Consider the following 24,982-nt stretch of genomic DNA (forward strand, 5'->3'; position numbering starts at 1 on the left):
TGGAGAGCAAGGAAGAGACCGTGGGAGAAAAAGGGAAAACTGTACTGGACTCCAGGAGAGAAAGAGGTTCTGAGTCAAGGGAAGGGAGAGACGGCCACAGCACCAACCTGGAGTGGCGGCAGCCCCTGGTGGGGTGGGAGGACTAATGAGAAAGGTGGGAGAGGATGGATGAGGCTGGGATGGAAGAGGGAGGAGGTGGAGGGCTCCCACCCCTACCTGCGCCGAAGGCTTGCTCCTAACAGAAAGGGGAGTGAAGCAGCTCTCTGATTTACCACGCTGGGCTCGAACAGTTCTCATACTGGAAGCACAATCTACAAAACACTTCCCCTCCAACCCCCCCCATAGGTAAAACTTTCCCAAAAAAACCATTTGTATCCACATCTAAATTTCTCAATCTGAGCAAAATACAGTTACTAACAAAGAAAGGCAATTTTCATAGTTTATTATACAATATTGTTCATCATAGAAAAAGCTTTAATATTTTTAATTAAATACAGAATCAAATTGTTAGGGTTGCCAGAGAGATTGTTTGCCTGCCCTTGAAAAAAGTAACAGCACCTGTTTGCAAACAAAAGTGCGGCTGGAAGTGAGTCAAATCCTTTGTTCTCTTTTCAGGACCCATACTGTTGATCTCTTTTCTATACAATGTCTAACACACAGTAGGTGCTGAACAAATATTTGTTGACCGAATGGGGTGTTCTTTAATCCCTAGCCTTTATTTCCTGACCCTAAACTGGATCTTGATCCATAGGGAAAAATCCCCACCCACTCATTCTTAGGGTGGCCCAGGCTCTTTCAGTAGCCTTTGATACATAACATTGGCTTAGAGACACTTTCCTGAGGGTTTCAGAGAAAGAAAGAAACACACAAAGGCAGACACAGTAAGTAGATAGAGACAAAAAGATGCCAGGACACAGAGAAACAGAGAGACACACGGATTTAGCGATGGTGTGACTGCAGGAGATAGGGACAGCAAAACAAAGTGAGAAAGACTTAAAACTCACACAGTCTGAGATAAAGAGTGGAAAAACTTGGGCAAGAATGATAATCTTGAAGTTTCTTTTCAGCTTTGATGTTTTATGACAGAGATTATGGCTGAGAGAGAGGAAGACAAAGCGAGGACGGGAGGATAAGGAGACAAAGGCAGGCAGAGGAGACAGGTGCACAGCCAGGTCTGACTGCCCATCTTTAGATCTGGCCTTGAACCTTTGTCCTACTTGCACCTCACACCCACCGGGCGTGGCTCCTTCACACCTCAGCACTCCATGCCACTCCTGATCCCTCCTGTGGGTCCAGTCACCACGTCCCCCACCCCACCTGAAGACCTCCAAACCACCCTTTGCATGTCCCAATCCTTTTTCCAACATCCTCCATGAAGCTTTCTCTCTGCTCCAGCCCATGCTCAGCTCCATCCCTTCTCAACTCCTAAAGCACGGACAGTTCATACCACACCGACACCCCTAAGCACAGGTATGTGCTGTTTCCGAGTTCACTCTCAGCCCACATGAGGGCATCTTGACTCGAACAAGAGAACTGTGGGCTTGTCAAGGCTCCAAACCCTCTCTCATATATTCCAGGATTCCCCACTATACCCAGTCCAACACCAGGTATCACTAAGTGCTCAGTGAATACTTGTGAACTGACCAGTCCCCAAGGAGTGCCAACAGGGCAACCTAACAGTCCACTGGTCTATCAAGTAGCTTCTGTAGGCTGGTCATGCTGGACCATCTCCTGGGCTCCTGCGCCCCCTGCCGGCCAGGAGGGGATCTGCATGCAGGACAAAGTAGGTCGCAAGGGTGGTCCTGACCCGGGGAGGCTGGAAATCCGACCTCAGGTGGCCCAAGGCACCATCCGAAGGTTCTGGTGAGGTCGGCGGGCACAGCCAGGAATGGCTGCTGTGTTCTTCCTGGAGGTCGGGACACACCCACCGCCTCCCCGCGCCCAGAGTGCTGCAGACAGCGCCCCACCCTGTCCCGCCCCAGTGGGGCGCTCAGAGCCTCTCATCCAGCTCCAAGCCCGGGTTCTCCCAGGCACCCCCACGGACCTGGGCTGGGCTGCTGCTCTGCGTCCCACTCAGGTATCTCTGAACGGCAGAGGCGCAGTCCAGCCGCTCCATGACGGTCATGATGCAGTGCAGCTCCTGCAGGCTGCCGTTCTGCTCCTCAAACAGCTCCAGGACGGCTGCGGCAGGGCTGGGCTGGCAGGACATGAACCTGGCCGGGGGAGAGGAGAGGAGAGAGGCGGGAGACCACTCCAGCGAGATCCACCCACCCACCCCAGCTCGGGGCCTCATCCTGCTCTTGCCTGCCTTCCAGGGGTCACAGGGTCGGGGGAGGGCCTGGGACTTTGAAACCCGAGATTGCCCTGACTCAAAGGCTACTCCTCTCAGGCCTCAGTTTCCTTCTCTTACACCCAGGGCTCAGATGAGAGGACCTCTAAGGTTGCTTCCAGCTCTGATGTTCTGTCATTGCCTTCTCTACCTACCCTACTCCAACCATACTCTCCCCTCCTCCTCCCTCTCCCAGGCCACAACATCCCGCCTACCACTAAGGAAACAGCTGTTCTAAACCTGGGCTTTAACCAGACCCTCTCCTGCTCAAAAACCTTCCAGAGTCTCTACTGCCTGCTAACCAAGTCCACTCTCCTGACTCCAGCTCATCCACCACTTGGCCTTGCCCTGTTTTTCTCTGACCTTTTCCCCCTGCTCCCATCCAGAACCTTCCTTCCGCATACCTATCCCTTTCCCATCTTGCCCACACCACACCCACAACTGCCTCTGCTACTCTCCCAAACAGAAAGGCTGACCCCACTTTCCCACCACCTCCTCCCCGAGGCCCTATGTAATTCCCACATCCCAGGTGGAAGAGACCATTCTGTACCCCCAGCTCACGTCATAGCTCCCACAAGTCTTTATTATTCTTGCTTCAGCTCTTTTGTGTCTCTGTTTCCAACTTGCTGCGCAACACTGGATGTATACAATAAGGAACAAGGAACGCCTGCCTTTATTTTGTTCTTTGTATCCCTGACTACAGTGCAAGCTCCTGGGTGCTGGGACCATGTCTCATTCATCTCATACCCCAGTGCTTAGCATAGTTTTCCAGGACACGCTAGGTACTTGATAAATGTTTAATAACCGAGCGATTTTAAAATCCACCCTGTTATCAGCTGGGTCCAGCCCTAGTCCCATTTCCTGGGTGGAGTCTTCCCTAACCATTGCGCTTACTGTCTGGTTCTAGGGTTTAGCTCGGAATTGTTGCTAACGTTTATTGAATTAACACGTGCCAGGAACTCAGCTACACGCTTTACACACATCATCTTACAGTCTGCCATTCTACCCCTCAGGGCACACCACGTCAAGCACGCCATATGTACCCAATGACTCGCATGTTAACTGATTCACTTGTAAATATTTATCGAGCACCTACTATGAGCCAGGCATCAGTCTAGGTACCGGGAAAACAGTGATAAACAGAAGGAGCTGCCCTTTTATGGGAAATAGGGTGGGGAGTAGCCATTCTCTGACTTTTAAGTTGCTCCCCTGTCTGTGGTCCAGTCTCCAAGGTGTCCTGAGAACCCCCCACCCCGGTGCCCCGTCCTCTCCCATCCGCAGACCTCGCCCCCTTACCGGATTTTCATGCCGCAGAGGCCCAGGTGGGAGGCCAGTCGACGCCAGTCATTGCCCGTGATGCTGTTTGGCTCCAACAACATCCGCAGCTGCTCAAAGAGCTCTGGGGGCAGCCTGAGGCAGGGAGAAAATGGTGTTGTCAGAGGGGCAGGTCAAAGAGACCCAGTCTGGTTCCACACACACCCCAAATGCTGTACATGCCCTGTAGGCACTGGGGCACGAACCCCAAACATCCCCCAGGGAACAGCTCAAGCAACCCCTACCTCACCTATTGCATGGGGGTGGCTGGGAGATGGGGGGTGGTGCTGCCCAGGATTCCTCCTCTGATGCCTGGAATCTGAGGATTTCCGTGTACTTGGTCTCCAAGCCCTGAGCCAACAGAGGGTCAGGGAACACACTTAGGGATCAGAAGACATCCCCCGAGCAAGAAGCTGGGGAACCTACCTCCACTCCTTCAGTCCCCCAGAGCCACTTTGCCAGCAGACACCTCCACCCCTCCCATCGCCCCTACTCTCTGTTCTCCTGACCCCAGAATCTTCAGCCTTAAGTTTGCCTGGTGAGCTCTTTGGGACCTGGGACATGATACCAAACAGGTTGCATCCTAAGACACCAGGAGAAGTCCTGGGGTGAGGGGGCGTCCTGGGGCAGGGGGGGGCCATCTAAAAACAGACGCTAAACTCAGCATACGCGTCCCTTCCCTCCATTTCTCCTTTCCTCGGTTTCTCTTCCCCAAGCGACACCCTGAGGGGCATCTGCCTCCTCTCCTCTAAGGTGCCACCATGTTTCCTCAGAGATACTCAACCCCAATTCTTCACATCTTCCCTTGGGAGCGTGGGCTATCTAACTCCCATCCCACCTACTCAAGACCCCCTTCCTGGGCACTCTCCACACTAAAGATACACAACATCATCGCTCAGATGTGGACAGTCAGCCTAGAAAGAAAGCATTGCTCTTTGATGCCCAAGTCCCTCTGGGCTGGGAGAGGGGGTTAATAGGGTTTGGTTCTTTTACTCTTCTTCTGGATTCATCCATGGATAGGCAGGAGAGAGTCAGGGATGGAAGGTAACTTGGAGGCCAGGTGGTCTAAGCCCCTGGAAGAATTTCACCTTCACCTGCTTGATTGTGATTAGGGTCATACTTACTGGACACCAGACCCTTTGCCCAATTTGCCCAAGACTCCCCCAGGCCCCGCCTTCTTCTGCCCCTCCTCTCCAACTCACGTCCTGGAAGGTGTGCATGGTGACGATGATCTCATTGGTTAGTGCTGAGCAGTACTTGCTCTTATCGGCTACAAGGAGAAGAGAACATGGCAAGTGAGAGAGGGAAAAGCCTGGCATAAGAGAGTGGGAGAAGTGAAACGACTCTACAACAAGGCTTTGGAAAGCTGAAGAAGCTGGGCAGGGCACTCCTCCTTTCTCTCTACAAAGATCTGTTGTGGCTCCTCGCCGTTAAGAGGAGGTCTGCATGCATGGCAGAATGAGGAGCTGCAGAGCCCCAGGGTGACGAGGAGAGGAGGAGAGGGCAGGCGGTGGACTCGGGGCTCCTGGACTACCTGTTTTTCTCCGGAAGCAGAAGGAACGGAAGGGGCACTTTCCATGCCAGATGTGGAGATGCGGAACCAGCTGGCAACTGCTGTCATCCACATTTTCCCAACCTGGGAGGGGTCAGAAAGCCAAGGGCCTCAGAGAGTAGGACCTTCTATGAGTGTTTAAAGAGGCCTCCTCTGTGGCAGGTGCCGAGCAGGGTGCTATGGGTGAGGTCGAGGAGAGAGCCAAGGCAGGAGTGTGTCTCATGTGGATGGGGTCCCCAGAACCTGGACAGGGGACCTCACGAGCGGTCTTCCTTCTGCCACCACATACAGACCTCTCCTCCCCCCTCCACCACTCCCAGAAGCAGCCATGCTCATGTGCCCAGTCCAAAACCACACGATGGGAATCTAGGCCCCATTGGCAATTCCAGCAGCCCAGGCCACAAAGGAAAGCGGGCAGAGAAGACTAGGAGGACTCCTCAACACCAGCTCCATCCAGGAGGGACGATAAAACCCCGGCCCCTCCCTCCCTGCTCCTGGGGGTGCACTGCCACTCCTCCCCCCTGCCCCCTCGTATCACCCTGTCCTGCCGGGGAGGGGCCAGGGCAGAATGGGCCACAGGAGGAGGAAGTGGGCAGAGCCTGGGGGCTCCCGGAGGCAGCAGCAGAAGCCAGAGGGTCCCCTTGAAGCTGCTGCCTGCCCAGGAGTCTCAGAAGGAAACTTGAGATTCCCAGATTTCCACCCCCGGGACGGCCCAGACCCCTACTCCGGCGGGGCTCCCCACTGCCCCGCCCCCTCACCCTTGGAGATGTAGCTGAGCTTCAGGTACTGGTCCCCTCGGGCCCCCGTGAAGTCGAAGAGCTGGCAGGGCCCGCGCAGGCACCCGCCGTGGGGCTGCTCGTTGGTGATGGCCCAGCGCAGGGCGCAGGGCGTGTTGTTGAGAAAGTAGACGCGCACCTGCAGGTGCGACTGGCCCGGCTCCAGCGGCGAGCAGAACACGGCCAGCTGCAGCCATTTGCGGGCTTCCCGGCCCATACGCGCCTCCGCCACGCAGGTGAAGAGGCTGCGGAGGGAGACGGTGGCACGAGCTAGCACGGGAGGGCTGGGACCCAGCTCATCTGCCACCCGGCTCCTGCCACCGCAGGGACCGCTGGGGGGGCCTCCAAGGAGCCGAGGAGAGCAGTGCAGGGCGTGTATAGGGAGGAACTGAGGGGGAGGGGTGGAATGGTAGGTGGACAAAAAGTGAGTCACGTCACAGTGACCATCGCCAAGTAGGGAGAAGAGCTAGCAAGTGTCCTCAGGCATGAGAGAGCGCGAAGGTGAGCTCAGGGCCATCATGCTTGGGAGGGGTCCCACACACTGCTCTGGTCAGTGGGTGGCCAGGAGACTGAGAGGCAGAAGGGCCTAAGATCCTAGAAAGACAGAGCTAAGGACAGACATGAGATGGGATGCCGTCTCGGAGAACTGGAGGGGACAACCTGCTCTAGATAGTTTGGAGACAGTCCTGAACAGAGATCACGGCAGGATACACTGTCCTGGACAAGGTTGGAGTGAGACAAGCTGCCACAGACACTAGGACACAAGGACCAGGAAAGGACACAGAAGGATAAGGGATTTGCAGGCCACCTGGGACTGATAAAGGGGCAGTTCCATACAGAGAGATGAGGATGAGGCAGACAGAGAGAAGAGGCGGGAAGGACAGGCAGACGGGCTCGTGCCTACCTGAAGTGGGAGATGTGGATGCGACACTCATCCTGGGAGGTGTATGCCCCCGGCTGCCCCAGGGGCCTCCAGTCCTTGGCATCGAGCAGGGCTGTGTCACTGCTGTAGGCGCGGGCATGGCTGCGCTGCTGGGCACAGTGTTTGAAGGTGAGGATGCAGGGCTTCAGAAATGAGGCCCCATGAGGGCCACATGCCACCACAGGGCTCACCAGCCCCTGGGCTCTAGACAATGACGGGGCATCCGACAGGTCCCACACCAGGATCAGTGACACCTGCTCCTGGCGGCCCACAGCCACAGCACCTGGGGAGAAGGAGCACCAAGATGGGCCTGGCGGGCCGGCACAGCCCTGCCGCAAGAGAGGCCAGGCCAGAGTGGGAGGGGTGGTGGGGCAGGAGCCAAGGAGAGAGGGGGCCTAGCAGGGCACACGGTGGGCAGAGTGGAAGGAGAGCAAGACCACTGTGAGCTGATTTGTGGTGTCACCCCCCTTCCCTCCAGGGCTTCTGCTGGCCCATGCAGGGCCTGTGTGGATTTGCAAAAAGTGCTCTTCCTCCAGAAACTTTCCTTTCCTTTATTGTCATAACATACTGTTCATTAGAACAAGGCACTTTACTTCCACCTGCCAGGAAGTTGTCATAAAAATAAGCAATATATCCATCTTCGGAGTCAATAAAGTCATCCTAAAAATATAAACAATTTTCAAAAGAATGAAGATGTCTATGCATGATGCTCCCTGAAATGTGGTGCCCTTGTACAATGCACAACCTGAACAATTGTATGTGGAGAAGGGAGCCGGGCGCTGTTACCTGGTGGGATGAACAGGGAGATGCCCATGTCCTGGAGAATCAGGCAGTCTCCGTGGTAATCCACCTCTTTAGCCGAAAACACCAACAGCTTGTGCATCACCTGACGGATGACGGTCTGGCCTTCTGTGGGCCTCTGCAGTTCCTGGTAGAAGGCATCTTTCTCTGAGGATGTGGCTGGTGGGCACTGCCCTGGGGACTCATATTCTGGTAGGGGATCAGCATGGGACACTGGCCCCTCTTGGCTATCCGGCTTCCAGCAGGTCTGCAGCAGCCAGCGAGGACAGTGCCATCGAAGGCACTGGACCAGGAGGAGGACACTCGCCACCGGGACCCCCACCAGCAGTAGGAATTGGGCAGGTTGGAAGGAACTCTCATGGGAGCACATCTGCCTGGTCAGTGGATGATGCCAGCTCCTCCGTGCCGCGTGCCAGCCAAGGCCGAGGGCCTGGGGGAAAAGAGGGTCAGTGCCAAGCGAAGCCTTTCAATGTCATGCAGGCCAAGTCTTGGCTTCCAAGCGGCTGCAATGACGGAGTGAATTGTCTTCATTCCAGCGCACCCCACGCTCCCCAGTCAGATCAATTCCTCTAACAGAACCTCCCCCACCCCTCACTCAAGAACCTGCCATGGTTCCCCATGAACTAGCACATCAAATTAAACTCCCTTGAGGCAGAAAGAGCTTGGGTTTGGAGTTAGACGATGTGAGTTCAAATGCTACCTTGGTCACTGTGGTTGAGTGAGCTTGTCATATTGCTTAATATGCCTCAGTTTCCTCATCTGTCAAAATACCTACATGTGCTGATATAGAAAATTCTTTAAGTGGAAAAGCAAGTCACAGAGAGCTAGACATCTTCTGATCCCATTAATGTAAATAACAAAACTATATACAAGTATAGATATATATATATGAGTGTATATATGTAAATATAGAGAAAGTCTGGAGCAGTGCTATGCGATAGAAATACAATGTGAGCCACATATGTAATTTTAAATTTCCTAGTGGCCACATTAAAAAAGTAAAAAGAAACAGGAGAAATCAATTTTAATAATATAATTTATTTAACTTATATTCACAATATCATTTTGACAGATAATTGACATACTATTAATGAGATATTCTACATTTTTTTCCACACTAAGTCTTTGAAATCCGTGTATATTTTACACTCACGGCACCTTGCTATTGGGACTTGCTCTATTTCGAGTGCTCAGGAGCCACAAGCGCTAGTGATCCCTGTCTTGGACAGTGCAGGTCTGGAAAGATATACCCCAAATTATTCCCATTGGTCATTACTCAAAGGAGAAATTGAGAGGAGGGAAGGGATGAATAAGGACTTTCCATTTTCTTAAACCCTTTTTGCTGCATTCTTTGGATTTTTCTCACTGAGTACGTATTTCACGTTAATTTTGCAATCCTTTTTAGAAGCGATTAAAAGCAAAAAAAAAAAAAAATTACCTCAGAGTGACTGTGAGGACGGCATGAGATCATGTGAAAAGCATTTGTAGATGATGAAACACTGTCCAAATATGTTTGTTTATTTATGCCCCTCCTTTTGCCAAAAAGGTCTGAAGGTAGCCCACTGAGATATGTGAAATACAACAGTAACAAAAGTTAAAAGTGGAAGTGAGTGAGAAAGAAAAACAAAGGTGGGGGCCTCCAGGGAGGCTGGAGTGAGCAGGGCGAAAGCACACGCTGGCTGCCTGCTCACCTGTTCACGGCCGGAGCCTCAGCTCAGGGCTGGGCCTCCCAGCGGCCTCCCTGAGCAGGTGCCAGCTCTTCCTGAGGCCCTCCAGAATCCACTGCCTCCCCTCCTGCTTTCTCTCTTCCTCCCTTAATTGCCAACACCCCACACTCTCCTCACCCCTCATTAATTCTAGCCTCTGGCTTTTGCTCCTGCTGTCCTCTGGTTCACCCTTCACCTGCTCTCCCCACCTGCCTCATCTCACCACCTGGACCCCCTCCCGCTCCATAGCACCTCCCGCTGGCTCACCAGCGCCTGACCGTCTCGCCCGTTGGAAATCTCTGACGCCCTTCCCACCATCCTGAGTAACTCTTAACCATGTGCTATCCTCCATGGTTTTCCCACTCAGATGAACACTTCCTGAGCACCAGCTGCGTACCAGGTACTGTGGGAAGTTCAGTCCCGCCAAAGATGACGTCTTATTCAGCTCTCAAGGAGCTTCTGGGGGAATGGGATGCATTCACTCCACAGCTGAGTTCTGGGAGGCACAACATCCTCCTTTAAGGTCCTTTGGGCTCCCCATGGTTGATTCATTAGGGTCTGCACTAGAAAAGCTTCTGGCATCCATTTCTCCTACCCCCTTCTCTCAAACCACCCAGCTGGAGCTGAGGCCTCGCCCAGCTCTTCCCTGCCCCCTTCCTTTTCCCGGGGCCCACGAAACCTAAGCCCCGCTCCTAGCTCCTCCCAGACAGAGCAGGAACTCCTCTGTATCTTCAGGATTGAGGGCTGGGGCAGGATGTGTTTCCTCCGCATCCTCATTGAAAACGTAGACAGGAGGGGAAAGTGTGGCATTGTTCCTTTGCCCTAAAATCCAGCCACAGCCCGTGCAGCAGCTGCTTCAGCCAGGCCTCTTGCGGGGCACGCGAGTGAGGCAGGGGAACTGGCGATGCCCCACATCTGGTGGAGTCGGGGTTGGAGCAGCAAGCTTCCCTTTGCGTCCCATCCATTCCTTTAGGTTCTTCCACATTAAAGATAATTGGAATTATAACTGTAATAATAATAACTAACATTTATGGAGCTTCTCTGTGCCACTGACTCAAAGCATGCTATGTGGCCTGTCTCCCTTGAGCCTCACAACAGCCTTATGAGCGGGGTGTTATTTTTATCTACATTTCACAGATGAGGAAGGCAAGTTTTCTGCCCACACTGAGGACAGATGGGAGATTATTAAACTACTTCCCTTCTGAAGGCAGAAGGGAAGGATGAGCAGGGGTGATAAGGACTTCCAGAAACACTCCCTCTCTCTCCCTGCCCCTTCTTTTTCCCTAAGTCTCTTCCTTTCCACCCCAGATGAAATGAAGTTGGAAGAGAAAGAAATAAAAATAAAGTAAAAATAAATAGAAGGAACTAAAGGCATGTCGTTAGTTCCACGGTGAGTGACGCCCCCACCTTCTGCCCACCATGGCACCAGCAGTAGGGGATGGACCAGCTACTGTGAGAGGGGACCTACTCTGTTTCTACAGCAACAACCTTCCCAGGGCCTCCAAAACCCGGGGTCCAAATCCCCTCCACCCCATTAGGCGGTGCAGCAGAGGTCCCCTTGCCCAGCCCCCCAACCTGGAGCAGTTGGTATGTCTGCTCCCCAAAGTCCCCTGGGCCTCTTACGAGGATCCCTTTCATTACCTGGCCTGGAGCAGGTTAACTCCTCCCCCTGCTCAGCCCCCCGTTTTCCCAGGCTGACAGCTCTCCAGGCTGTCACTCCATCCCCCCCTGGCCCCAGGAGCAGGGAGGGTCCCGAAGCCACAGCACAGCAACCACCTCAATGTGAACTGGAGCTTCCCAACCCCAAGCCTGGCTCCTTATTACCCATGCCTCCAGTCTGTCTTGCCCTAGACCCCAGGTCATCCTGGGAGCACTTCCCCAAGATGAGGGTCCTCTGGAATGCTGCCATTACCTGTCCCTAGGAAGTTGCCTCCGCCAACAGACAGATCCAGGCTCTTGCTGCAAGGCTCTGCTCATATCCTTAGAGGAAACTCTCAACCTTTCTCCCATGTCACTGGTTCTCACCATGTCTACTGAACCCCTGATACATCTCCAGTTATTAAGAGACATAAAAGTACCAGACTGGATAAATTCAATCCCAAGTCATGGGCAGCATTCATCAGCATAGTATACATTTCCACAGTGCAGAGACTCGTCTCCCTGGTCCTCACACCCACTGGACAACGGCCCTCCCCCAAGCCCCTTTTTCCCCTCCTCCTCCAGCAGAGGGTCTCCACACTCTGGCAAGCCCTGCTGAGCTGACCTGCCTCCTCCTTGAGCCCCAGGTGACCCCTGCAATAATTGCAATAATGCCCACCCTACCCCAGCTGCCCCAGGGGGTGCTCACCTTACCGTGGAGGTGTTCCTAGAGGCTGCTGGCTTGTCCAGGAACAGTAGTTCCTTCCCTGAGGAACGGAGAGGTCAGCCAGACCTCGTCGCCAGGCCAGCAGACAAGAGGAGGTGGGCGGAGCATCCAGACAGGAGTGGCCTGGTGCTTCCCGGCAGAGTCCTGCCTCCCAACCGCCCTAAAGAGGGGTGAGGGAGTCTGTACCTGTCTGTTGACAAAGTCCAGCCAAGGTGGGGGAGTAGCTGAAGATTCCAGAAGTCAAATGGACTTGCCAGTCTAGGTCTGGAAGGGAGGGGTCAGAGAGGGAGACAACCTGAATGCAGGTGCAGCCCCAGGGTACAGGTGAAGCCCCTCCCTACAATGCCCTCTGCTGGTGAGTGGCCGCCCCCAGCCAGAGGCTATTGAAATGGCAGAAGGGAAGAGGAGGGAGCCCTAAGGAGAGCTTCTCAAACTATAATGTGCACACGAACCACCTGATGGATCTTGTTAAAACGTGGGTTCTAGTCCCGTCGGTCTGGGGAGGGGCCTGACATTCTGCATCTCGAAGAAGCTCCCAGGTGATGCCAATGTGGCCGGTCCAGGGAGCTTAGAGGATCTCTCACTCCACCCCTTCCTGCACAGAGATGACAGAGGAGGCGCTGAGAGGGTTAAAGACTCTCAAGTTGAGGCAACATGGGGCATGGCGTGTACACACATCTGCTCCCTACTCAGTGCTCTTTCCACTGCCCACACTCAGAGGTGGCAGGGACACTGCCACCTGGGGGAGAGCTGAACTTCAGGCCCTTTGCCAGCCCGAGTTCTTCCTTAGAAACTCTGCCTAGGAAAGATGCTGCCACCAGAAGAAAAGCTTCCTGTGAAGAGGGATTTTTTTTCCCAGCTGTTTGCTGCTGTATCCGCAGCTCCTTGCACAGCGTGATCCATAGTCGGTGTTCAGTACAGACTTGTTGAATGAATGAGCAGACCAGTTGAGAGAAAAGAGGATGCATTTTGGGTCCAGACTGCCAACACCAAACCCTGGTGACCCACCCCTTGGCTATGGAATCTTAGGCGAGTTCCTCACCCCTCTGTGCCTCCCTGCCCTTGTCTGTCAAAGGCAGATAATAATATCTACCTGTGAGGGGTAATCACTGTCATTATTGAGCTAATAAATGTAAGGCGCTCACCACAACATGGGTGCTCCTAAGTGGTAACTATTATCACGTGATCTGGCCTCCTGCAGCTGAGGAACCACAGTGAACTCGCTCAGCGCCCCACGGCCCCAGTTACCATGGCCCATAGAAAATTAGTAACTGCCACTGCTTTCATCCCAGTTAATGATTCTCTAGCCTTTTGTCCCTGACTGCAACCCCCTCCCAGAGCTCTGCTGCCTCCCCCGGGGTGGAAGCGAGAGGATGGGATAAACACCTGCCAGGGGCAGCCAGGTTGCCACAGTGGAGAGATGTGCAAAGGAATGGCAGAGAGCAGCCAACCTGAGAAGACCTCGTGCCCAGAGGATGAGCAAGGAAGAGGTGCTCAGAACTTGGAGAGGGAACGTGGGGGGAGGTGTCTGTCTTTGCTGGAGAAAGCTCTGAGTCACACAAGAGGCTGCCCTCTCCTCTGAGTCATAAAGTTCTAGGGGTTTGTGAAAGCTTCGTCAAGCTCAAGTTCCAAGCCAGGAAGGGCCATGCCAACTAGCAGGCTATGAGCAGGGGCTGTGTGCACGTATCATGAACTCATTTCCAAAGCTGGTCCTTGCCTCACTTGGGGACAATCCCAGCTGCAGGAAAGTTCTGGGGAAATCTGAAGCTCCCCAACACCCCTGTGGATACAAATCTGGTTCACGGGTTGCAGAGACTACAGGCATCAGTAGCCGTGCAGCCTGGGGCTAAGCTGTCTCAGGAGACCCAGGTCTCACAGTGCCAAAACGTCAGCTGTTCCATCAGGGGCCCAAGGTCTAGCAGACCAGGGGACCCCTGCTGAGAGGGACCCCTCAGAGCCATGCAAGTAACAACCTGGACTCCCCAGCCAATGTCACCACCCTTGTCATTGGAGAAAGGCTGGGAGCTCCACCCTTCCCACTGTCCCCCACCCTCCTCTGCCTTCCACACTTTGTATATCATCGGGGACCCAGTCCGGGAGGTGTGCTGCCTGAGGTAAGGGGACACAGGCCTGGGAATAAGGGGGCAGTGGGAGTTGTGGAGTACAGGAGAAAAGAGGATGGGGTGAGGAGGGGGACCTCCCACACTGGACAGAAAAGTAGAAAACACAGAGAGGGAGACAGGAAGGCAGAAGATGGACAAATGGATAGGAAGGAGCAGAAGAACATGAATGGAAAGATGCACAGGCAGGCAGGCTGGTCAGCCCTGTGCCTGGAACCTCCAGGACATGGTCAGGGGCCCTGGACAGGAAAGGATGGAGTGGGCAGTCACTCCAGGACACTGAGAATAACCACATTTTTTTTTTTTTTACTTCCAATCCTGTCACTCATGGGGAGGAGGCTGAAATATCACGTGCAAATGAGAAGAGTGACATTGGGTGGGGATCTCAGTTAGAGGAGGGTCTGTGCATCATCCCACAAATGAATGACACACAAAGCAACACGTAAATGAGCATGGCAACTTTTTAATCAAAAACCAGGCAGTTGTTTCCTTGAGAAGTGAGGCCACAAGAAATCTAGGTGCTTGTGTTTGAGGCCCTGACCCTCTGGAAGTGGAGAGATGGAGGGGGAAGCTCCCCCAGCCCCTGTGATAAACAGGAGCTAAGTCTTCAGAGAAAGGAACCCACAGTGTCACTCGGCTGGGTTTGAAGTGGGACAGGAGCTGGGGCTGGGAGGGCAGACTGGAGTCTGCCAGTCTGGTGTAGTGAGATAAGCCCGGGGCAGATGGGTTGGCCCATCCTTGACTAGAGAAGACCCCCAGGGATCTCTGGCTCCTGCCTTCAGAACATGGTCCTTCTAGGTTGGTTGTGTCAGCTTGGTTGAGTTCAGTCTAAGACACTGTCCCCGCCGAGGGCCTCCTCTGGGTCTGGCCAAGTGCCGCCTACTGTGGGAAACAGAGAAGACCGGTCACATCTGGACCCGAACTCCAGGAGTCAGATACTTGTTGGGGGAGGGGAGCCCTTCGCTCCAAAGTAGTTATCAATAGCGGACAGTCTCCTCCAAGTGCCAAATGAGTGGTGTGGAGGAAATAAGTGCACAGAAGCCAGAAAAAGGGGCAAGGTGGTGTGGGCTCAGAGGAGCAGGAAGGAGCTGGCCCAAGGAGGGGGATGGCCTCTGTGACTAGACCTCTGAGGGGCGCAGGCCAGGGAATAGTGTTGGGAGGAGGTGAGGACAGACGGTGACACACAGGGAAAGCCTCACCATTAGCATGTTCTCTGCCTCCCCAGATTCTGCCCCCTGGAGGAGGATGAGGCCTCAAGGGGCCATCCTTGTGGCCCTTCCCCAGGTGGGGCTCATTGTGGTCTGGCTGCTCGCCCATCATCAGATGTCTGGTTGGTGTGACAGCCCGAGGAAGCTCTCCTGGTGCCCCTCCTACAAAGTCTTGTTGCTTGTGTGGACAACTATCTACTCCGTCAAGGGGTGAGCACCCGTTTCTCACGCCTGCTGGGGTGCGAACAGTCCCCCTGAAGTACTGTGGCACGCTGGACTCAAAAGGAACGGCACCCCATCTTGCCTCTTAGGGAGGGTCCCCTCTGCGCCTGCCTTGGATGCCAGACAGCCGTCCTCTTCCACCCTCCCCAAGTCTCCTCGCCCCCACCTCACCGTGCCGAACTCCTCCTGCCACCTCCCTGCTGACCTTCGAATGATGCCTAGACCCACTTGCCCCCATTTCGGCTCACAAGGGTTCCCTCTTAGTAACAAGAGTCCTTATGCCAGAGGGCTTCCTCCACTTGCTATGGAACGCCCTCTCTCTGAGTGTTTCTGCCACCATCTCTCTTCAGGTATGCCTCCTACCTGGTGTGGAAGGACCTGGGAGGGGGCTTCAGGCAGCCCCTGGCTCTGCCTCTCGGCCTCTATGCTGCGCAGCTCACCCTCAGCTGGACCGTCCTGACTCTCTTTTTTGTAGCCCACACCCCTGGTCTGGTAAGGCGCACAGGGCTCGGCAGTGGGAGTAGCAGAGGGAAGGTGAGACCAGCAGGCCCCCAGAAGCAGATAACACAGCAGATCAACCAGGCGCAGGCAGGGAGCGGGTGGGCAGATGTCTCTGAGCCCCTGTGGAATGCACAGAGCCCCGGGAACTTGGCTCGCTGGGTCCCAAGCGCTGCAGAAAGGTCCAGCGCTGGTTCTCAGGGCAGCATGCCTGAACGCCCCGCGCTCTGCCCAGGCCCTCCTGCTCCTGCTGCTGCTCTACGGGCTGGTGGTGAGCACAGCGCTGATCTGGCACCCCGTCAACAAGCTGGCCGCCCTGCTCCTGCTGCCCTACCTGGCCTGGCTCACCGTGACCGCGTCCATTGCCTACCGCCTGTGGAGGGAAAGCCTTTGTCCAGAGCACCAGCCTCAGCCCACGGGGGAGAAGAGCCACTGAGAGGCGGGAGGCTGGCCTCCCCTGTGGTAGGGATGGACGAGCTTCCAGGCCGGCTGTAGGGCTGGGGCAGGGAGGGCGGAGGAGGGGCAGGTGGCCAGGAACTGATGAGTCCTTGTAGGTGGCACATCTCAATGTGGCCACTGTCCTGGGAGCTCTGCTGCCAGTTTTCATTAGGTTTCAGAGAAATGGGAAAGAGGGAGGAAACTTATTTTGCACTTAATATAAATTATTAAACCCTGTATCAGTAAATATTTAGTAATATCAATTAGCAAAATCCTGTTACTGACTTAAAGGGTGTGATGTGGAGTGTATGTTGATGATGTGATGTGCAGGGTTGCAGAGCAGGGAGAGAAGTGTCCGTCCGTGTATGCGCGTGTGCACTCATGGATGAATGTGTGAACGCATGTGCGGGGAGGGTGGGCACAGCATCTCCACTCCACTCACATACTCTCCCTAAACTGGCCAAAAAATTTAAGACTTACATTTTTAATTACCTGAAAAACAAAATATGTTGAAAAGTTACATAAAAGCCAAACAGAAAAGAAGATAAAAAAAGAAAAGAAGATAAAGATAAAGTAAAAAAATCTTATAATGTCAAGTTTATATATTATGTATTATACCTGTTATATTAATTTATATATAATATATAGTATGGTTATATGATGCATTATATTATACATTACATATGTCATACAAAGACCTTATGAGATTATCTCTAAGTAAGATAATAGATCATTTTTTATTTTTGTTTCCATATCCTCATACTTTCAGTTTTTTACATCAATTAATTACTATTATAATAAAAAAAAAACTTGGAAAAAAAGAGATGTCAGCCTCGGGGTGGTGAGGAGTGAATTCAGTAGGAGCTGCGTGTCCAGGCTTCTCTCTTGCTTCTCTCCTTCTAAACCTTCTCATGGCTGTTTTGTTTTCATCTCTTCCCTCCTCTTATTTCAAAGCCATGATGGTAGCAAGGAGTGACTGTCCCTGGGGCTGCCTCTCCAAATCCTGGACAAAGCCTGCTGGAAGACCCAGACGCCTTGCGGTAGGGGGTCTCCCCCTACTGCATGATGGGATCACAGAGGGAGCTTTTAAAACTGTTGACCAGCCTCTCTAAGGACGGGCCTGGGCATCAGTGTTTTTAAAACTCCTCAGGGCCTCCTCATGGGCAGCCCCCTGAGAACCCCCTGAGAGCCTGCTGAGTGTGTACCAGAGCCATTTGGGAGCTCATTAAAAATGCATATTCCTCAACCCCGCCCAAGACCTATGAATCAGAAGCTTTGGGGTGGGCTCCAGGCGTCTTTAGATTTAACAAGACGCCAGCACTTTTGTCAGCTGCTCACTAAAATCTGAGCGCTCTAGGCACGGATGGTCTCTCAGGGTCCTTTTCGCTTTGATGACCTATGGTGCTGTAAGCTGAGTTCTGGGGCTGGAACTAACTATGCCCTCTCAGGTGGGAGTAAGGACCACACGGTGGCGGGGGCAAGAAGCAGCTTCAGGACACTACAAAGGAGACTGGCTCTTTCTGGAGCTCATCAAGCGGGAGCAAGCAGGTGGGTCTGCATCCTCCCCTCGTCCTAAGGGCGCGCTCTGCCCAGCGAGGCAGGCAGGCACCTGCGCTCCTGGAGGGCACACACAGTGTCCCACCCACCTGTGTATCCCCACCCACTGCACACAGCAGGGCACAGTAGGTGTTCACACATCTTTGCCGATTGATTGACTGAATAAATGAACACATTGTCCCATTGAAAGAAAATGATGACCAGCATCCCACCAACACCTGCACCCTGCTCTGGACCAACTGAAAAAACCTCTCTTCAGGAGAAGGAAGGGCATTAGTAGTTTTTGAAACTTCTCAGGTGGTTCTAATGTGCAGCCAGATTGAGAACAGCAGCCGTAGGGCAGTGCTTCCCAAAGCGTGGCCCGTGACCTCCTGGGGCACTTGTCGAAGGCCTGGACTCCAGGCCTGCTCCAGGCCCACGGGATCAGCTCATCTAGGGGCATGAGAGCCATGGGGTGCAGTGGCTTGCAGTTCTGGCCCTGGAGACAGACCAACCTGGGCATGGATCCTTTCGTTTATTAATTGCTAACTGGGTGCAACTTACGTCACTGTCTGTGCTTCATTTTCCTCATCTGTAAAATGGGGACCTCATAGAATTGTTGGGAGGAATAAATGAGTAAAAAGGAGTCTGGCACAGAAGAAGTGCTTAAGAAATGTTAGCTGTTGTAGGAGGGGAGCCCTGGAGCAGCCTGTTCAAGAAGCAGGCAGGGTCCGAGTCACACTACAGTCAGAGCCCCGCCCTGCTCCAAGACCCCACAGTTCTTCCCAAACTCCTGAAGAGCCAGGAGAGCAGGGGCCTCCCTCCAGGTCTGTGGGCTAGCCTGACCAGCGCCACATGCACACAATGACTGGCTCTTTATCTTATATATTCATGTGGATTTTGTCTTCACCTCAATCAAATTATTAAAGGCTGCTTTTGGTTGAATGTATAACACCATTTATACATGTAACTGTTTTAAACGTATAAACATAACCCATAAATACTGACTAAGGATGGGCTTGGCAGCACACTGCACGGGTTCTTATCCCGGCTGCACTATCGCTGTGTGACCTTGGGCAAGTGAACACTCCAGAAGTATCTGTCATTATCATCATCATCTCATAAGGGCATTATAAATACTTTCTACCAATCTTATTCACCTTGCCAACTAATTCTAGAAGTTAAACTGACCCTCCAAGATGCACCGTGCCTGTCGTGTGACTTTGACCTCCCCAGGTGAACTGATGCCACAACCCAGGGGTCCAGATGCCTCTAGTTTTGGGTACTTGACCCTAGAAGGAAGCTTGATTTGGGCAGTGCCCCAAGCCCTGGAATAGCATGACCGTCTGACATGGCCTGAGCCAAACCAAAGGGCTTCCTGGCTTTGTGCAGAAACAGCCGGAAAGGGCAGGATCCCAACCCTAAACTCTCATCCTCTGACCCCAAAATCATCCTTAAAATCCTCCTCTGCACCGGCTCCCTGGTCCCTGGACGGGAGCCTCTAATCCTGCCGTCTCCCCACCTGCCTGGGCCTCTTGGCCCTCCTCTGCCCCACCTCCTAGTCCTGAGCACACACTGCCTTCCGCTCTTGTTACCCAGGGTTGTGCCTAAATAGAGTCGGAGCTGCCTCCTGTCTTTGCCAGATATATCTCAGGATTCCACCATCCAAATCGCGGGTGTGCTTCTCTGCCCTTGGGCAGTGGTGTCTGGACACGATCTGCTCAGTGGGTCGGGGGAGAGAAAAGCTCTTCTCAGACTGTGCAGATCTCCCACCCAATGTCTGGAGAGGTGGGGAGTGGTGCCAGGTAAACAGCAACCCCAGGAGGCAGGATGTGTCGTTCTGCTGTATCCCAGTCCCTCCTCCTTCCTTTGCCAGTGTCTGCAGAATGGAGACATACAGGGGGACACGACAGGGCGGACAGATAGGGGTTTGGCCAGTGGATGAGGGCTAGTCGGCTGGCTGGGGCCGGGGAGCAGAGTGCAGGAAGTGTTTTCTCTGTGCATCTGTGGCCCCTCCTCCCTCTGGGCAGGGAGAGGTGAGGCCCCAGTGGAAGCCTACGACCCTTCTGCTTTAAGGATTTATTGCTGATCCTAATTAGTGGTGCATAAGTTACCCGTCCAAACAGAGCCTGGCTTTGATCGGAACCCCTCAGATCTGGACCTCCTTCTTTTATCCTCGGGGAGAGTCCACCAAGGGCCCTTCCCCCTCCCTAGCTTTCAAGGACCTTTCACCCACTTAGGCTCCCTCTTCCAGCGTCCAGGCCAGGAAAAGCCCTCTTTGTCACACCAGGAGCCTCAATCGTGTCTATTCAGCATCATTCGTCCTTCTAGCGTCCATATCGTCAAGGTCCCCCAGCCCAGCCAGACATTATCTGCTCCAGGGAGGACCAGAAAAGCTCCTATCCCCTCCACTGCCCCACCCAGCCCATTTCTCATTCGAAGGGCTAGAATTCTCCTCTCAAAAGTTGATTGTTAAGTTTATCACTTTCTCCCAGTAGGTTCTCTGGCCCTGCAAACACCCCTTCAAAAAGAAACGCTATTAGTCACCTAAAATCTCTGAGGTTTAGTTTCCATATCTTTCAAGTGAAGTCATGAACATTCATCTTGTTTGATTGTCATAATACAATAATGAATGTAAGGGGCCTAGCACATTCTCATTTACTGGTAACTATAATTGTTAGTTTAGCCATTAGTTTGTTTATATTACTAGTGCCTCTTGTGAGACAAGGCAATATAGCAAGTGAAAAAATCAAACCCTTGTACACATTTCAAAAAATCTGTGACTCTCTTAGGATAGCCTATGTATGTAAGTATGAACCTAGATACTCTATAGCCATTATTTAACTAAAGGTACTTTTCTTGGAATTTTTCCCTGTGCTTTGCAATATCTGTATTGTCATGCCATTACCAGAAATATCAGAAAACTCCATGAAAAAACAAAATATAATAGCGGTTAAGTGATGATAAAAATAAATTTTAGTTCATGCAGGTAAAAAACAAAAAAGAAAAAAGAAACACTATTAGTCACCTTAATGTGCCTGATTCTTATCGGATCATTTTCCTCAAAGACTCAAGTGTGCCAGCTGCGGGAGCTGGGCGGCACCAGGAGTGGCCGCTGGAACAGAGGACCGCAGCCACCAGGACTAAAGTCCGAGGTGTCACCATTTTCCCCGGGGCAGCATGCAAGTCGAGCATTGCGTCCCGCACAGGAGAGGACTGAAACCCCTGGCCTGCCCTGTGATTCTGGTGCCTTCTCCGATACCAGTCTCAGACTCTGGGAGGCCCCCAGCCCCCACCCCCCACCCAGCCAAGGCTCTGGACACCCCCGTGTTTATGTCAACAGAGCGGTTGCTGGAGGGTGCAGGCTCTCGCCCGCCAGGGGGTGTCTGGTGCCCGTGGCCTGTTGTTTGTGTACCTCGTCTCGGTAGTGACCGGGGGTGGGGACACCCAGGCTGGGTCTCTGGGGCAACGGGCTGTTGGGGTCCCAGCTGTTCCTGCACGTAAAGCGCCCACTCCATCGACGTGCTCCCGAGGTGTCTTCTTTCACAGAGCGAGAATTTAAACCTTCCCCTGGTGAGGTTTCTATTTTCCGCCAGCCCCCCTCCTGGCCTCTCCACTCCTTCCCAGGGAGGGCAGCTCGGCATCCGGCCATGCCTGACCCTGTCCCCTCCTCCTCAGCCACCTTCTACAAACCTCCGAATGTTTTCTGAAATGACCATGGGAAATGGGACAGGGAGAGGCAGGCTGCAGTGTGTCCTGGGCCTAACCCAGCTCTGTCCAGCCACTGCCGCTTGACAGAAGGTGGCTGTGGCCTGCAGAGACAAATTGAGAGAATGCCCTTTGTGGTTTTTGTCCCCACTCACCAGATGGCTGGTGCCTCTATTCCTAAACACACACACACACCCTCATAGACCAGTTGCTTCCAGAGCTCCATCTCCTTGCAAGAACTTCTCCTCTAGTCCCCTTCTCTCCCCTCCTCCCTCAGAGCCTGGCCTCAGGGGTGCTGGCAGCAGTAGGGATTAGACGGTAAAGAGGTTGGAGCATGACTCTGGAAGCACACAGCTCTGCTCTCATTAGCTGTGTGACCTTGGGCAAGTCACTTAACCTCTCTAGTCTCAATTTCCTCACCAATAGAATAAGGATAATAGTACCCCCACATTCTTGTGAGCAGTAAGTTAATTTACACGAACTTGCTCGAGCAGCGTCAGGCCCCCAGTAAGGGCTGTGCTAGTGTCAACTCTCAATGAATTCCAGGCAGCATAACACATGGAGCTTGGAGGCTCATAGACCTGGGTTCAAATCCCAGCACCCCACTGACTCCTTGTGTGACCTTGAACTAAATACCTTATTTCCCATTTTCATCCTTTGCAGGAGGGGCGTACTGATAGAAACTTACCCAGACGTGTTACCATGGGGAACACCTGCCCTAAAAAGAGGAGAGTGGCAGCTGCAGGGGGAGGAGTCAGGCTCCCCACACCTGATCCCTCAGATTAGCTGCTGCACTCTGGGGCCTGCCAGGGAAACTGGTCTGACTTGGAAAGGAGAGCCAGGGACCAAGCAGGAATTCAGGCCCCCAGGAGGTGCCATAAATAGCCAGAGCAGTCAGAGGGCCTCCGGGGATGGGGGGCCAGCAGGGGGAGGCTGGAAAGGAGCAGTGGAAAAGGAAGCTGTCAATCATTAGTCCAGGGGAAGGCCCAAGGCACTCTCCCAAGTGTCAAAGGAAAAACTAGACGGGGTGGAGGGAGTGAGGAGTCACCTCTTCAAAGAGGACCAGCCTGGGACCACCTCTGCACCATCTCCCAACATGACTCAGAGTCCGAAAATGTTCACTGCACTGTTCATTTCCACCCAGCGGGTCTGCGGGAGCCAGCCCTGCTTCCTCATTCTCATCCCTCTGACCAACCTGGAATAGAGAGCAATAGCTTGGCCTGTGTCACAGGTGGGAAACTGAGGCCCAGAGATGCTAAGTGATTTGGCCAAGATCATACAGTGAGTGAAGGGTTGAGATGGGGATATGAACATAGATTTTTTCCCCCTCCCAATGCAGGGTTATAGACAGCCAAAATATAAGAAGCTTCCTCAAGATGGAAGCCTTTCCTGTGGGAGAAGAGTGAATTAAAAGGATCCTCCTCCTTGCTTCTCCCCACCCCCGCAGACATTTTAGTTTTCTTCAGCTGACCCAAGCACGTCACTTTAGCTGTGACCGGAAGCGGGAGAGGGACACGGTGATAACGTGTTAGAGATGTATTCATCAGAGCTGGCCGGGTGCAGCCCTGGAAATAAGGCCGACGTAGGCTCAGAAGACCTGGACTCAAATCCTCGCGTGACCTTGTGCACAGCGCTTCGCCTTGCTGAGCCACAGGTCCCTTACTTGGAAAAGGCGGCCAGTGTGAGATTGGTGTGAGGACTGACTGAGATAACGCACGCTCGAGTGCCTGAGGAATGCCCCAAAGGTCATAAAGACTGGGAGTCCCGGGGCAGGCAGCACCGCACTCATCTCTGTGTTCTTGCCTGGCACATAGGAGCCCTCGACAAACGTTGATCAAACAAAAGCATGACGTGAACTCTTTGCATTTAAATGCCGTGTGTTTGTGTGACGATGATAATAATAATACTGTCTGTTTGCTGCAGATCAGCTATCGCTGCCTTTTCTGTGTGGACACAGGCACTACTACCACCACCCTGTGTTACACCCCTGGAAAAATGCCTGAAGAAAACAATCTCTGGATAAGCATGCTCTTAGTAATACGCCCAATGGATAGGGTGACCAAATAGTGTATTGTCTACACTAGGACACTTTGGGCAGTGAAAGGGGCGCTAGTAGTAATTTGGCCTGGACAGTAGGTATAAACTAAGACTGTCCCAGGTGAATCAAAATGCTTGGGCGTCTTACTCACGGGGCCCCGTGCTGCTCAGAACTCTCTGGAGGAGAGAGCCCCAAACCCGCCAAACCCTCTGACTCCTACCCTCTAGTCAGACCCGGAAGGGGAACCCTGCCTCCTCACCGCCCCACCCAACGCCACTGGGAGCTGTGTTCAGGCCAGGTCCCCAGTGTTCTTAGCTTCCTTGCTTTCAACCTGTAGGTGACTCTGACCCCACCCTTCCATTGCCCTGAGAATGTTCTAGAGTGTTTGCACTGCCCCAAACTTGAAAACTTGTGGCTCCTGCTAAGCCATCATGGGAACTGGAAAAATCATCTGGCCATCTTTCGATGCTGTTCCAGCTCAAGGATTTTTCTAGGGGCACCAGTCATCTCTCATTAGGTTCAACAGGCTTCTAACTGGCCCCTCTGCTTCTGTTCTTTCCCACTTTTAGACTATTCTCAACAAAGCAGCATAGGTGATCCCGTAAAAATATAAATTGGACCATGTGTCTCATCTGTTCAAGGACAGTGGCTTCCCATATCACTCAGAGAAAAAGCCAAGGTCCTTGTAATGCCCATGAGGCCCCCACCTATTTAGCACTTGTTTATCGCTCTAGTCACACAGGTATCCTTGCTCGTTCCTCACATAGACCAGGGATGCCCCCACCTCAGGGCCTTTGCACCTACTCTTCCTCTTCTTGGAACACCTTCCCCTTAGATAGCCACATGATTATTTCCCTCATCTCCTTCAGATCTTCTCCCAATTGTCACATTTTCAAAGTCCTTCCCCAGCCACCCTAATAAAAACATAACCCCATCCCTTGCCACGCTGTCCACTTTCCCTGCCTTTTCCCCTTAGCACTTAGCACCACCAAACATACCACATATATTTCTTATCCTGTTAGTTGTTCAACTCTCCCAAGCTCTGTGAGGCAGGGGTTTTCATTTGTTTTGTTCTTTGCCATTTCCCCAGTACCTGCAACAGCACCTGGCATATATCAGATGCTCAATAAATGTTTGTTGAATGAATAAAGGACTGACTGAGAGGCAACATAGCATGGTGGTTGAATGTTTGGCCTCTTGAGTAAAAAGGCCTGGGTTTTAATCCTGGCTCTGCCTCTTAGGGGCCTATGACCTTAAGCAAAGCCCTGAACCTTCCATGAGTCTCAGTTTCCTTTCGTGTAACATGAGGATAACACACATTGTCCCCCAGGGCTGGTGAGAGCATTAAGTCCAATTCCACATGTAAACCACTAAACCCACTGCCTGGCCTATTTCCAAAACTCAAAGCTTAGTAAATGACAGCATTGTTGCCATTGGAGGCTCCCAGTC

General features: G+C 52.9%; 2 protein-coding genes and 1 long non-coding RNA gene across 10 annotated transcripts; 1 reads left to right on the plus strand and 2 right to left on the minus strand.

Annotated features, from left to right (window-relative positions):
- Positions 1-426: 426 nt before the first annotated feature.
- Positions 427-12,360, minus strand: UNC5CL (unc-5 family C-terminal like). 7 transcript variants are annotated; one of them, XM_070584550.1, is made up of 11 exons: positions 12,221-12,360; positions 11,952-12,029; positions 11,748-11,805; positions 7,680-8,124; positions 6,876-7,176; positions 5,954-6,216; positions 5,178-5,279; positions 4,846-4,913; positions 3,894-3,994; positions 3,626-3,739; positions 427-2,965 (listed from the first exon to the last, which is right to left on the minus strand). In XM_070584550.1, the coding sequence occupies exons 4-11, from the start codon at positions 8,062-8,064 to the stop codon at positions 2,914-2,916; spliced, it is 1,386 nt and encodes a 461-aa protein (XP_070440651.1). In that variant the 5' UTR covers positions 8,065-8,124; positions 11,748-11,805; positions 11,952-12,029; positions 12,221-12,360; the 3' UTR covers positions 427-2,913. The 7 variants fall into 7 exon arrangements, with proteins under 7 accessions (XP_070440651.1, XP_070440647.1, XP_070440648.1 ...); XM_070584546.1 differs by having other exon boundaries at positions 427-2,213; positions 12,218-12,360; XM_070584547.1 differs by lacking the exon at positions 12,221-12,360 and having other exon boundaries at positions 427-2,213; positions 11,753-11,805; positions 11,952-12,005.
- Positions 12,361-13,816: 1,456 nt separating this feature from the next.
- Positions 13,817-17,495, plus strand: TSPO2 (translocator protein 2). Of its 2 annotated transcripts, XM_070584578.1 has the most exons (5): positions 13,817-13,879; positions 15,111-15,303; positions 15,666-15,807; positions 16,049-16,275; positions 17,206-17,495. In XM_070584578.1, the coding sequence occupies exons 2-4, from the start codon at positions 15,131-15,133 to the stop codon at positions 16,247-16,249; spliced, it is 516 nt and encodes a 171-aa protein (XP_070440679.1). In that variant the 5' UTR covers positions 13,817-13,879; positions 15,111-15,130; the 3' UTR covers positions 16,250-16,275; positions 17,206-17,495. The 2 variants fall into 2 exon arrangements, with proteins under 2 accessions (XP_070440679.1, XP_070440678.1); XM_070584577.1 differs by lacking the exon at positions 17,206-17,495 and having other exon boundaries at positions 16,049-16,487.
- LOC139077328 (uncharacterized) lies at positions 14,329-21,063 on the minus strand. The gene is made up of 2 exons (XR_011529733.1): positions 20,816-21,063; positions 14,329-14,767 (listed from the first exon to the last, which is right to left on the minus strand). It is a non-coding gene; the product is annotated as an uncharacterized lncRNA (long non-coding RNA).
- Positions 21,064-24,982: the final 3,919 nt, after the last annotated feature.

This window comes from Equus przewalskii, chromosome 19 (assembly GCF_037783145.1).
Source record: "Equus przewalskii isolate Varuska chromosome 19, EquPr2, whole genome shotgun sequence".
Taxonomy (NCBI): Eukaryota; Metazoa; Chordata; class Mammalia; order Perissodactyla; family Equidae; genus Equus; species Equus przewalskii.